The sequence below is a fragment of the Oncorhynchus gorbuscha genome, linkage group LG03 (assembly GCF_021184085.1).
Source record: "Oncorhynchus gorbuscha isolate QuinsamMale2020 ecotype Even-year linkage group LG03, OgorEven_v1.0, whole genome shotgun sequence".
NCBI classification, from domain to species: Eukaryota; Metazoa; Chordata; class Actinopteri; order Salmoniformes; family Salmonidae; genus Oncorhynchus; species Oncorhynchus gorbuscha.
In genome coordinates, this window is record NC_060175.1 from 96285780 (window position 1) to 96299968 (window position 14189).

The 14189-nt window shown below is 42.1% G+C and overlaps 2 protein-coding genes across 2 annotated transcripts; one reads left to right on the forward strand and one right to left on the reverse strand.

Moving 5' to 3' along the window:
• The first annotated feature begins 479 nt into the window (after positions 1 to 479).
• LOC124032312 (prostaglandin E synthase 3-like) lies at positions 480 to 4195 on the forward strand. The gene is made up of 8 exons (XM_046344620.1): positions 480 to 753; positions 2032 to 2145; positions 2390 to 2459; positions 2583 to 2681; positions 2905 to 2994; positions 3090 to 3161; positions 3333 to 3351; positions 3546 to 4195. Coding segments are annotated over exons 1-8 (486 nt in total). The 5' UTR covers positions 480 to 751; the 3' UTR covers positions 3566 to 4195.
• A 3075-nt stretch (positions 4196 to 7270) lies between these two features.
• LOC124032313 (lens fiber major intrinsic protein-like) lies at positions 7271 to 11938 on the reverse strand. The gene is made up of 4 exons (XM_046344621.1): positions 10893 to 11938; positions 9499 to 9663; positions 9020 to 9100; positions 7271 to 8784 (listed from the first exon to the last, which is right to left on the reverse strand). Exons 1-4 carry the CDS (start codon positions 11250 to 11252, stop codon positions 8599 to 8601), a joined length of 792 nt encoding a protein of 263 aa, XP_046200577.1. The 5' UTR covers positions 11253 to 11938; the 3' UTR covers positions 7271 to 8598.
• Positions 11939 to 14189: the final 2251 nt, after the last annotated feature.

Consider the following 14189-nt stretch of genomic DNA (forward strand, 5'->3'; position numbering starts at 1 on the left):
GTGGAAATTAATATTTGTGTCATTCTCAAAACTTTTGGCCACGACTGTAGATGGGTGAGCTTTTTTTAATTGTATTTCATCCATTTTGAATTCAGGCTGTAACACAACAACGTGTGGAATAAATCAAGCGGTATGAATACTTTCTGAAGGCACTGTACCTCTAGGCTGCTATACATACTTATTTGGTTTGTCATTCTATCGTTTTTCATGGGATTTTAGTGGTAATTACATTTATTTAGAATTATTTATCAGAATTAATTTTCCAGAAATAGTTTTACCAGCTCAGTGTATTCTTAGATTGAAAAAAAGTAAGGGTGCGCCACTCCTTGCGCTCCAGCAGCACTACAACCCTGCCAGTAACGCCTGTTCATACTGGTGTTATACAGGGGAAATAGTTGACATTATGTGATAGAGATCAACTCTTTTTTTATTATTATACAGATCAACTCTCTCTGTGTGTGGTGTGTGTGTGTGATGCCACCGTAACAGCGTAGCTTACTTCAGGTAAAGCGCGTGCAAGAGACTTGTCCCTGCACGAGCGAAAGATCCAGAAACTTCTTTCGGACTGCGCGAGCGAGGCCACGGTGACTTGATTCTAGATGCGTCATTGCGCACAACGAGGAAAAGCAGTTACTGGTCTAGGATTGATATTTACATTTTGCCCTGTTGTTTTTCGCTACAGAAGAGAATTTCCAACAACACATCGTGGTTAATACTGCGGTCTGGAGTGGGAAGAAATAGATAGCAAGAGATGTACGTGTGGAACGGGGGTAGGAGGGAGCTAACGTTAGCGTGCAATGCATGGGATGCATATTCTTGGAAATGCGGGGTAGCTTGCTAGCTAGCTTCAAGCTTAATCAGCGTTTAACTAGGGCTGGCTGTGTCTGGCATGCCCACACCTTTTATACGTGTATAGCAACGCTGCAATGATAGTTTCCATATTGTCCATGGGACACAGAAATGCAACGTTAATGTTCTAGCTTGCTAGCGGGTGCCAAATGTAGCTAACTAACTCGCTAGGCCTGCTCTATGTTCCATATGTATGGGGACGATGTGGGAATGAATGGCGCGCTTGTGAGTTTACACTAGTCGAAATGTCGGCTTTACACTCGCGCAATGATACTCGTCCATATCATCACGAGCCATAGTGATACTTTAGTAATAATACCAGGCGGAGTCTTGGCTTCATAGCTAGCTAGTTATTCAAGTTATTCCTTAATCACGTGGACTAGCTAGTTTTAGCTAGAGCCATATAAATTGGTATTAGCGAGCCATTTCCTTGCGAATTGGCTCTTAGCTACTGGCTTGTTAGTTGGAGTTTCATGACATTCCATGTGGCCTGCTAGCTAGCTCATGAATTGATATATGGAAGGGTGTCGGAGCTGGTTAGCCAATAATACCAATTAGACTTGGCCATCAAATCACTGAATTCAAGGAAGCCTTATCCCTTGAGACCAGTGACAGTGAGCCACCTGACAAGTATGACCTTGGATTAAATAAAGTTGATGGGTGGAGCTACACTCCAGCTAATAAATTAATGTTCCTGATGTATAGTGTCTGAATGAACCAAACAATATTACCGTAGCTAGCTAATCAATGCTTAAAGCAAATGTGTATGCTTTCTGTTTCACCATGCATGTAGCAGATGAGTAGACAGCTTTCTAAGTGGCACATTATTCAGTTTTGCATCTATAATGAATGGCTGGAACCAGAGTGATATATAGATGGAACAAGCCCCCTATCCTTCCCACATTTGATCCCTTCATAAATGTATCCCCTATTCCCTAATGATGGTAGTCTTGGTAACTCTGTTAAACTATCATTCTCCTCGCCACTCCCTGTCATGCTAAACATTTGGCATAATGACACAGAGTACATAGAGTGGACTGTTGGCTAAACAATCTGGTACCCAGGCTATAATGATGGGGTGCAGTTTCCCAAATATGGATGGATGGATTTCATAATCAAAAACTAGAAGACATTGATCACTGCTTTGTATCGGACTAATCAGTTTTCTCTAACGTCCTATAGGCAGCCAGCAACAGCGAAGTGGTACGACAGAAGGGACTCTGTCTTTATTGAGTTCCTGGTAGAAGACAGCAAAGATCTACAAGTGAAGTTTGAAAAATCAAAACTTGATTTCCGGTAAGCTACTTCACCCGGTACACACTGTAGTTTAAGTGAGACTGATTTTAGGCTAAATTGTGAGCTGTCTATAAATTAGGCCTACTGCAGAGGCACTTGGGGTGGGGGGGGGGGGCAGTTTCCTGGACACAGATTAAAACCTAATCCTGGAATAAAAACCATCATCTTCCTTTTAGCCCATGAATAAGATCAATCTTATTGGCCCTTACTGTCTTATTGACCCTATTTTACTTTGTCTTTTCAGTTGTGTTGGTGGGATTGAAACCCTCAAACACCATAATGAATTGGACCTTTTCGACTCAATTGATCCCAATGTAAGTATGTTTTTCATTTAGCTGCAGAATCACTATCTGCAATGACCCAGAAAAACCGCTGCAATGACCTGGATGTTAAATCGGCTTGTAATATACCGATTATCTCTCTTCCTCTCGTTACAGGCATCGAAGCACAAACGTACAGACAGATCAGTGTTGTGTTGTCTGAAGAAAGCAGAGGCAGGAAGAGCATGGCCACGGTTAACAAAAGACAAGGCAAAAGTAGGAACTGTTTCAATGTGCAATACTACGTATTCTACCTTACTTTTTCTGCCCTGTATTTCTGGGCCTCCCATCCATGTATCTTATTCCTAAAAGGCCAAACTGATTAGCACCCCTACCCTGAGACGCTTTGGATAGGCTCAGATCACATAAGAAGGGCATTTTGTCTTTAATGTTGGTTAAAGTAATTTTGATTTGGGATGTCTTGTTTTCTTTCTCACAGTTTCAATGGCTGGGTGTCGACTTCAACAACTGGAAAGACTGGGAAGATGATTCTGATGAGGATCTGTCCAGTTTCGACAAGTTCTCAGAGGCAAGCATGTCACGTTGCACAAAGTGTGTAATGTTTTAAATGTGTTAAATTATATATATTTTTATGTTGAAACAATGATTGTTGCTTATTTTCAGATGATGAATACGATGGGAGGAGAAGACGGCATGCCAGATCTGGGCATGGGTGGTATGGAAGGTCTCGAAGAGGTCTGTGTTTATTTTCTGTCATCTAAATTCATTTTACAGCAAATATATCAAGGCAAATGCAAACATTTACCAGTGTACTATATACGGTGGCTGCAAGAGAAACTACTTGCTTTCTTGCTCTGTTGAGTTTTCCAGTTTTGACACTGAATCTCAAATTGTTTTTATTTCCAGCACGACAGCGATGATGAAAGTAAGTTGTGATATCATTTTAGCACATGGTTAAACGCAAGCAGCCAATTTCTATAGCATTTTCATGGTGCATTTCATTGGAAAGTTGTTCATAAGTCTCATACCATCCACACATGAGCCATGTTGTAGACTTTGTAGATTAGCTTTTTACCTTTTTTAATCTTTATTACATTTTAATATTTGTAATTTTTTCAGAGATGCCAGACCTGGAGTAATGGTGCATATAAAGTCTGTAACCGATGACAAGAAATGAAAGCCTCAAAGGTCGGTTGAAGAGAGAGACGAGTTGAGTTGGTAGCCATATTTGAAAAAGGAGGAAATATCAGCAGTTTTCCAAACACGTCAGAGGAACCTCACTGAGGAGAGACTATCTGTCGTCATGGCATCGCAGCAGAGCATTCTCCAACCAATGTCTTAGTGCTGTGCTTTGCTGTTCTAATTCTGCATGGACAATTCAGTTGTTTCCATGATGTGCTGTGGGGTTCAGTTATACCGTGCTTTAACTTAACAACCAGGGGTGACTTCAGCAAGGAACAGTGTTATGGAACTTTCAGATAGAATTACGTCATGTAGAACTAAGGTGCCACTGACATGTAGAATGAAGGAATCGTGTCGGCTCATCGTATTTCAATCTGTAACGTTTAACAATGTTTTCCTACTGAATGTGGCCCTGCTCTGATGGGATAGTCTGAAAGTTACTCTCCACCTTTTTATTTAATAACGTCAGTGAGGTTACGTATTGAATATCAACATAATTGTAAATTCTAACCGAAGAAAAAACATGTTTTAAAACAACTGCCTATTTTCAATAAAGTTGTTTCTTTTTTTTAGTGAGAAATGTCCCATTTTGTTCGTACTGTACATTTTGTTTTATTTTTCTTAATGTATTGAAACAAGTTTTTAGCTCGGAACAAATATTTTCTCAATGTACGTTAACATCTGGAAAGGTATGAGAAATGAATGAATGAAATATGCATGTTAAACTTATTTTACAGTAGAGCATAAATTGTAAGTTATAATTGAAAAACCTTTCAATCACATTTTGCAAGGATGCTTTTGCTTTAGTTAACATCGTACATACAGAACATTTTAAAAGTATATACCGTTGGTTAACTCTGTATTTGTTGCATGCTGTTTTGTATAAAACAAGCAGCAAATGATTTATTTCTTCTACATTCAAAGGGGTGCAGAAACGCAACAAAAAGAACTTGTCATTAAATTACCAAGTTTAATTTAAACTCGCAGTACAAAAAAAATACATGCACGCGTTAAAACAGATGCACTACTAGGTTTCGCCAACCTATATCGTAGATCATGTTGATGAAATATCAGTTTAAATGCGGTGAGAATTTCTCCACATATTTCTAATAAACTGTCTCTGACTAAGTTGTTGTTGTTCGGTTTAAAAAGTATCTTGGCACGTAGTGAGAATAATATATCTTTGACCTAAACAGATTAAAGGGATATAAAGGGCAAGACAACATGAACAAGGGTCATCTGTTATTACAGCATGTGAGAATGTCTGTTGAATGCTAGTACATGCTATGACCACCAGGTGGTGTTGATGGTCTATATACCATGGCTTCATACCCAGATATAACCATTGATACATCATTGGATATTACACAGGAGCATCTATACAGATTAGAAACCAACATAGCAATATGTTCTGCCAGAGAATGTACCTTTTGGACAGTCCCACTTGAAGTTTTAATTTCCTCTAAACAAAATGATTGTTGGTTCAGTTTAGGAGCATGCTAAATGTCGGCACTGCTCACCATTCACGGACTAAAATGAGTAAACACTCGATTCTGCTGATTGGGGCTTTTGTGTTGTAATATTCTCCTTTTCAAATAATTATGCACAAACCATTAATTCCACATATTTTTTGAATTTGTTAATATACATAAATGTAATTTCCCTGTCCATGGAGTTCTATCACATTTATATTTGGGTTAAATTTGACAAACAATTGGATAAGAAATAATGTATATTATGCAGATGCAAGGAAAATATGTTGTGACTGAATGGCACACCTGTCACCCCATTGGTAATAATGAACCTAAAACTGTTCCAGTGTTCTTTTCTACAGTTCAATCTAGAAGAAAACAGACAAAGACAGAAAAATCTGAATTTTAGGATGTTTTTAGCATAAAAATTATAAATCCAGGATTCTCTGATTATTAAAGTAAAAATATGTTATTGATAGGATCTAAGCGTATGGTTATTACATATTTTCCCCATACCTTTCATAACTAAATGGTCAAAGAGGAGAAATTGTATAGCTTTTAAATTATATTGTCTATCTATCCAGTTTCAACAATCATGGTAAAAAAAAAAATGTACACTGTAAATCACAAAGCTTTTCAATGGAATACAAGCATCATTATTTTAATTTAAAAAAGTAAGGAAACCTATTATATCCATCGCTGGGGGAATCAAGCAGAATAAAAGTGAATGTAAAAAGGAGAATCAGTTTACATGTCTGGTTCAGTTTACTTCTCTACCAAACATTGGAAACGGAAAGGGGGTGTAACAGCACAATGAGCTGGTTCAACGATGCAGGACCCCTCCCTCCATCCCATCAACTGTCCTGTCATCATTAGATCAGAACACAAAATGTCCGCCTTGTAAACAGAGGGAGGAGGAAGGGGGGTAAAGCAGGAATGGAGGGAAGAGGGGGACCAAGGAATCGGGGGGGGGGGGGGGCATACTAGTGCACGTTGAGTTTACCTCACATCCTCACCCAGACAGTAACACAAAGTTAAAGCATTTAGTCGCCTCAGTTAACACGATCCTCTCTCTTTTTTGCCTCTGTTTTTACCCACCAGGTATAAGAACCATAGCCTGGTTTCAGATCTATTTGTGATGTCTTGCTAAATTAATGGCAACATAACACAAACAGATCAGCAACCAGGTTATAAGAACCTGAGTTTGGAGGGAAAAACAGACCTTAAACCGACCCCCCTCCCCCTAGAGACAGGTGAGAACCACTTCTCCTAGAAAGAGAAGAGAATCTCTCCTCCTCGAGAGAGAAACTCTCCTAGAGAGAGAAGAGAAACTCTCCACCTAGTGAGAGAAGAGAACCTCTCCTCCTAGAGAGAGAAGAGAAACTCTCCACCTAGTGAGAGAAGAGAACCTCTCCTCCTAGAGAGAGATGAGAACCTCTCCTCCTAGAGAGACGGGAATCTCTCCTCCTAGAGAGACGAGAACCTCTCCTCCTAGAGAGATACGAGAACCTCTACCCCTAGAGATACGAGAACCTCTCCCCCTAGAGATACGAGAACCTCTCCTCCAAGAGAGAAGAGAACCTCTCCACCTAGAGAGAGAAGAGAACCTCTCCTCCTAGAGAGATACGAGAACCTCTCCCCCTAGAGAGACGAGAACCTCTCCCCCTAGAGAGATACGAGGATCTCTCCCCCTAGAGATACGAGAACCTCTCCTCCAAGAGAGAAGAGAACCTCTCCACCTAGAGAGAGAAGAGAACCTCTCCTCCTAGAGAGAGAAGAGAACCTCTCCTCCTCCGAGAGAAGAGAACCTCTCCTCCTAGAGAGAGAAGAGAACCTCTCCTCCTAGAGAGAGAAGAGAACCTCTCCTCCTCCGAGAGAAGAGAACCTCTCCTCCTAGAGAGAGAAGAGAACCTCTCCTCCTAGAGAGAGAAGAGAACCTCTCCTCCTAGAGAGAGAAGAGAACCTCTCCTCATAGAGAGAGAAGAGAACCTCTCCTAGAGAGAGAAGAGAACCTCTCCTAGAGAGAGAAGAGAACCTCTCCCCGGCCTAGACAGAAGAGAGATTGAAAGGATATGTATAAGAAATAATCTACAATCAACTAATAAAATAAGCTTGATCCACACGACAAAGCCAGTCAGGGTTTGAGTAAAATGACACAAAATAAAAGCCAATCCAGCTATCACACGCCTGTACATGAAACCGCTGTAACAGCAAAACCTTTAATGAAAAACCCCCAGCATTCCAGAAACAGAGTAAAACATAACAGTCTGGCACAGATAATACTGGTACTGAACTGCATACAGTAGAAACCCTTTTATGTCTTCAGGCACTTATCATGGCTGTAAAAAGTCAAAGTTGAGAGACATCAGGTCAAAGAAGTGGAATTTTGTAATACTAAATGAAAAATAATATACAATTTCAAGATAATGTGTTTAAATAGAAATGGAGATTGAGTTTTTGTGTGTGTTAATTTTCATATAAATCTGACTGTTTGTGCTCCCCTAGAAGAGACAGTCTACAATTAGACAGAACAATTTTTAAAAAGACAGCTAAAAATTGAAGGGGTTTTGAACAAAAGGGGAGCACTCTAAATATGTTGCTAGTAATGAATCAGAACTTTCATTGAGGAAGAGGGGGACAAAAGATGCTTCTTTCCCTTAGAATAGGCTGCAGTCTAACAAGGTACAAATCTGTTGTTGTGTCACTGAACAGTCAACCCACTGTTCCCCCGTAGGTTGTCATTGTAAATAAGTGACTTGCCTAGTTAAATAAAGGTAAACTACGTACTGTAAAACAGCATGATGACGAACAAAGGAATTGTTAATGAAAAAAAATTATAATAATAACAATGGTCTCCTAAAACACGCACAAACAACACAACGCATGACTTGAAAATATAACTAGAGTTGAAAAAAAATCCCTAGAAATTCTTCAAGGGCATAATAATAACATACACATCAGGTACCAGAAGTTTCATTAAAAAATAGAAATAGCATGAAGTTCACTGCTCTACTGTAGCTACACTCCTAGCAGACTACAAAATATAGATAGAAAAGAAGAGAGAGAGAGATGCCCCTGTCCTGAGCAGTTACAGCCACCTGGTCAGCCAGGACAGACCCACTCCCTACACAACAGGCCGCACAGGGTGCTTTCTTCAGTGGCCACTAAGTCCTCTTCTTACCCTCCATCTTTGTCCTGCTGTCCAAGGAGGGGAGGGGGTCATAGTTCACAGGTCGGAGGAGGGTTAGAGCTTTGGCTGCCCAGTAATTCAGCATGTACTGTTTCTGGATCAGCAGAGTAAGGATGAGGAGGGTGAGAAAGGTGGAGTTGTCGTGGTGGTCTTTGTGTACTATGTGGGTGTGTGGGTTAGAGAGGAAGAGAAATGTGTGTGTATGTGTGTTGGGTAGGGTTGAGGGTTCGGACGAGGTTTGTGTATATATGCCATTTGTACAGAATAGGGGAATAGTGTACAGAATAGGGGAATATGGAGTTCAGAAAGCCAACCCTTTTCACCAGGCTTATAGGGCCTGAGTCTTGAGCTCGATGGGCTCTCCTCTGGCGTCTTGCTGGCTCTCAGCCTCTGGGGGCCTGGTACCCTTCAGGATGGCCATCCTCTCAGAGAGACTGCGCATGCGGGGGAACAGCATGAAATCATAGATAATAGCTCCCATAGCACCGCCAATCATCGGACCCACCCAGTACACCTGCCACAGAACCAGAACAAATAGAGGGAAGAGAGGAAGACAGAGACACACACACAGAGAGTGAGTGAGATAGGGAGGGAGAGAGAGAGAGGGGGAGAGAGAGGGAGATGTGTTGATTAATTCATCTAGCGATATGTCACATTACACAGTTCTAAACTTCAAACAACACATTGTAACTTGTTTTTAACTTGCCGTAAATGTTGTGGCTTCATAAGGTGTGAACAAAAGGTCTTACCCAGTGGTTGACAAATTTTCTGACCAGCACAGCGGGGGCGAAGGACCTGGCAGGGTTCATTCCAGTACCGGTATAGTACATCTACAGGAAGGACAGTGGATCAGGGTTATGTTTAGGTTGCAGTGTGTAGAATATGCAGTGGTCAACATCATAATTGCCCTCTCTCGTGTCCTGACCAACCACATCAAAACAGTGGATTAATCAGGGATGGATTAATCAGGTTTTACTGCTTCTGTCATCGTCATCTAATCATTCATCATTTAAATTGACCGAAACCTAAATCGGCAGCTTTTGTCTATTATATATGCTGTTGTGATCATATTGTTGAGTCATAATGGCCTCTCTCTCCAAGACTATGTCTCTTACCCCACCTTCATCCCAGTTGACCCTGTGTCTAAGCTCGTTTTCACCCCGATACAATTCCCTATATAATCCATGGTCTATAAATATATATTTGATATATTTGTGATATGTCTTACCCCCAACAGATGTCCTATGAGAACAGAGAAGCCGATGGCCAGGGCGGCAGAGCCCAGGCGTCCGTTACGCCTCTCGTCGGTCACAGCGAAGATGCAGACAACCAGCTGCAGGGTGAGGAACACCTCCACGGTTGTGGCCATGCCCAGGCTGATACCTGGCTGCAGCTGGTCAAGGGGTCAGAGATCAAACACGGCTTAGTGAATGGTTCCAGTTCACTTTTGGAAGTCATATCGGCTCCACTGGCGGATGTGAATAACTTCAGCAGTCAATCAATCAATCAATCAATCAATCAATCAATCAATCAATCAATCAATCAATCAATCAATCAATCAATCAATCAATCAATCAGCAGGTTGAACATTCAACACATCAAAATGGCTCACGGAGAAAAGATCATTAGCAAATCTGACATTGTCCATGCATTCTAAAGAGTGGTGTTTTTGTATAATTACCTATTCATAACGTCTAACATTGTAAAAGAAATACAGTATCCACAACCCTGGCCATGTTTTATTAAAGACTGTTGGACTGTTATATAACCAACACATCTGCCACAGACCTTCTATTAGGACCTTTAAACTGAGTTGCTATATTGTCTGATTCTCACAATGTTAGAAAGACTGAATTGGAAATTCTAATAGACCACCTAATTGTGGTTACACACACAGATGTTCTTTATCCCCTGTCAAGTTCATTTAATTCATTCAAATGGCAGATGAAAATGGAACTCTGAAATGTGTGATAAATACTTTCCTATCAGGGTTGGGATCAATTCCATTTCAATTGAACTGAATTCACCTGTCATGGGTCAAGTAGTCCAAAGATTGTCTATTATATTGACAAGATAGTCAACTGACAGCTCTAACAATGGAAATACTGTCCTCAAAGATGGGAGGAGGCGAGATAAGGTGGGACAATTCTAGCCAATGAGAGAGCAGATACACGTGTGAACAACATGCCATAAAGATAGAGGACTCATCTTTGCATCTCTGCCATCATAGCGTCAGCATGGGCTCATCTCCATTTTAAAGTACTCTATTTTCTTCTTCTTTGACTGATTGCTCCCAACTCATAGGAATCCCCACCCAGTTGACTACTTTAAAATGGTGGAATCCCTTAATGGAAAAGCCCTCTATCTGTCTCTATGACAACAGACACTACTCTGATAGTCATAAAAAATAAAATTGCCTCATGCCTCATGCGTCCATGTATATATCAGTGCATTCGTAACAACCTAACCATTACTACTGTCACGTAGCAAATTAGCAATACATTTTTGTGTTGACCAAATTCGACACTCTCATTTACCTCACTTCGTGGGCTTATTTTCGTGGATACATTTTGGGCAGAGTAAAACTTCTCGCTTTGCCTCTTTCTCTCTGGCTAATCTTACCATGTTGAGTGCCAGGTTGCCCCTCATGTTGTTGGGGGTGACCGAGTAGAGCACAGCGGCCCCAGCCAGCGCCCCCAGACACTGGGCCACGATGTAGAAGACAGCGCGGAACAGGGACATCTGGGAGCCAATCAAGTAGGCAAAGGTGACAGCCGGGTTGATGTGTCCACCACTGATGTGACCGATGGACTGGATGAGGGTGGCAGCGGCCAGGCCGAAGCAGAAAGCCACGTGGAGAACGTTGTGGGACCCGGTGGTCCAGCGCAGAGCCGCCCCCAGACCAAAGAACACAAAGAACATGGTGCCATAGAACTCAGCGAACACCGCCCGCCAGAACGACATGGACCGGAACTCCCACATGGTGGCCAAAAAGTCAAGAGGCTAGCCCAAATGGCTACCCCAAATGTGTATTCTCCTTTAGAGTGAGCTAGCTCTGATCACCGTATCAATAATGACTTATCTCAGTGATGCCTTCAAGGTAAGATAAAAAAAAAAGAGAGCAAACTTCAAAGCAAAATTGGCCCCTAAACCTAAAGATGCTTCCGCACGTAAACAACAGTTCCACATGCAACTCTCTAGGAGTCACTAACTTTACTGACTTCCAATGATTTGCAATGTTGTTTTCTGTAAGCTGTTTTCAGTTCAGTTATAGAGAACCGCGTCCTGTCTGTGTGGAGCGGAGTGTGGGTCTCTGTGCGTCTATATGCCAACCCTGCTCGTCCTGTCTGTGTGGAGCGGAGTGTGGGTCTCTGTGCGTCTATATGCCAACCCTGCTCGTCCTGTCTGTGTGGAGCGGAGTGTGGGTCTCTGTGCGTCTATATGCCAACCCTGCTCGTCCTGTCTGTGTGGAGCGGAGTGTGGGTCTCTGTGCGTCTATATGCCAACCCTGCTCGTCGTGTCTTTGTGGAGCGAAGTGTGGGTCTCTGTGTGTATATATGGTAACCCTGCTCGTCCTGTCTGTGTGGAGCGGAGTGTTGGTATGCCAACCCTGCTGGTGGTTAGTAGAGAAAAGGATGTCCTGCAGACATTCAGCCTCTCTGTCAGAGCAGGGAGAGCCCATGGGACTATTTATAACAGCCCAGGGCCACGGGCCCCCGGGGAAAGGGGCTGGGAGGGTTCACCGTACAACACAACAGATCAACACAACAAAAATACTTAACCCTTCTCTCACCCTGACCTCTCGCTGCCCAGTGCCCATGCCAGGGATCATCATCCTAACCCTAAACCTGAACTCCGAGGTTCATATAGTTCATATAGTCCAGGACACAGATAAAAGGTTGAAGGAGGAGATCTTTGAAAGGCTATAGGTTTGAATAGACATATTTTACTTTGATCATGTGTAAACTCAGGAAAATCCTATTGAACAGGTACCAGTAGTTTGGGTGGTATTCCTAACTGTTAATATTGGTAATGTTAGACGTTGAGGTCGGTAAGGTCAGATACTTGACATTCTACTACTACCAGTAGTGGATCGCTTTAGACAAATAGCAAATCACATTTTATTCGTCACATGCTTCGAAAACAAGTGAAATGCTTACTTACGGGTCCTTTTCCAACAAGAAAAAAATATATACACACATATATATAAATATGTATATATATATATACATATGTATATATACGTATATATATATATGAATAGTGAATAAATACACAGTCAAAAACAATAACGAGTAAAAATCACTTGCCTATATACAGGGAGTACCAGTACTGAGTGGATATATATAAGACCTACGGTCTGGTGGTTCCCAGTTAGCCTTTCCAGAGTCCTATTGGGCCCATCTCATCTCTCCAGTGGGGTAAAAAGGTTCTGTCCTCCTCTCTCAACATGCTTCAAGTGCTGACAGACACCAGAGGACAATCCCAGTATTCATAACACCATAGAGCAAGGGAGGCCCCATAACAGAAACCAACCTGAACTCACAACCTGTTGCCAACAGAAAGACTGAAGTAATGTGTGGTTATGCATGTAGTATTCTCATCTCACTATGACCTGAAAGACAAGATGAGTTCAGGAGATTGATTGACTTACTGTCTGTCATGACAACATCAATGTAACTCTGACAATATTATTTGATTATTGAGGGTTTATAATATGTGTTGCTTTATATCAATGCAAATCAGTGATATGAACTATATCCATATTAAAAAGCCGGTTTGCCTCTACAATGGTGTTCTCAACTGTTAGTATTTTCCAAAGTTGATCTCTAACACTGCCTTGAATATGTAACTGGGTTTTAAACCTTCAACCTTTTCCTCAACCTTTAACCCCCTCAGTTGGCAACACTGCATCCAGAGGGGTGCCTCATTATCAACCGGTCTTTCTCAATAGTCTTCTGATTGTCTCCACACGCTAAGCTATTCTCATTCTCACACATCCACTCTATGAAACCCTTCAATGGAAACTCCTAGTGAACGATCATTACATTGATTGCAATACATGTATTGCTTTATTCTCCATAGGTAGCTCTCTCCCTAGTATTCTGGATGGGTGCAATGCAATTCAAGTTGGTTCTGCTCAGCCCCATATTTGATTAGGCAGACTTTTACATTGTATGTGGCGGCTGAGCGGAGAGGCTCGGGCTCAGGACAGATAAAGCAACAGAGGAGGAGGAGGGGGGGGAGGTGAGCGGACTACAGGGGGTTTGTACGGGAGCGTCTAGCATCGCGCTGATCAGGCTAGCCCGCTAGAGAGGACAGACGGATGAAAGGATAGTGCTGTGCTCAGGGACATTTTCCTCCCTTCCTTTCATACGCTAGAAACAAAAGGCTCCCAGTCACAGATTCTGTTGCTTTCTATGATCTGTTTGTCTTGCTGTCGAATGTATAAGAGCTGCCCTTATCCGTGGTGGAGCAGTAGCTACTCATATAGCTGCCCTTATCCGTGGTGGAGCAGTAGCTACTCATATAGCTGCCCTTATCCATGGTGGAGCAGTAGCTACTCATATAGCTGCCCTTATCCGTGGTGGAGCAGTAGCTACTCATATAGCTGCCCTTATCAGTGGTGGAGCAGTAGCTACTCATATAGCTGCCCTTATCCATGGTGGAGCAGTAGCTACTCATATAGCTGCCCTTATCCATGGTGGAGCAGTAGCTACTCATATAGCTGCCCTTATCCGTGGTGGAGCAGTAGCTACTCATATAGCTGCCCTTATCCATGGTGGAGCAGTAGCTACTCATATAGCTGCCCTTATCCGTGGTGGAGCAGTAGCTACTCATATAGCTGCCCTTATCCATGGTGGAGCAGTAGCTACTCATATAGCTGCCCTTATCCGTGGTGGAGCAGTAGCTACTCAT

Coding starts and splice junctions, on each gene's coding strand:
- LOC124032312 (XM_046344620.1), top strand. Junction 2,146..2,389: donor AAATCAAAACTTGATTTCCG/GTAAGCTACTTC, acceptor TTGTCTTTTCAG/TTGTGTTGGTGGGATTGAAA. Junction 2,460..2,582: donor TCGACTCAATTGATCCCAAT/GTAAGTATGTTT, acceptor CTCTCGTTACAG/GCATCGAAGCACAAACGTAC.
- LOC124032313 (XM_046344621.1), bottom strand. CDS start 11,252: ATGTGGGAGTTCCGGTCCATGTCGTTCTGGCGGGCGGTGTTCGCTGAG. Junction 9,101..9,498: donor TCATAGGACATCTGTTGGGG/GTAAGACATATC, acceptor TCCTTCCTGTAG/ATGTACTATACCGGTACTGG. Junction 8,785..9,019: donor GAAAATTTGTCAACCACTGG/GTAAGACCTTTT, acceptor GTTCTGTGGCAG/GTGTACTGGGTGGGTCCGAT.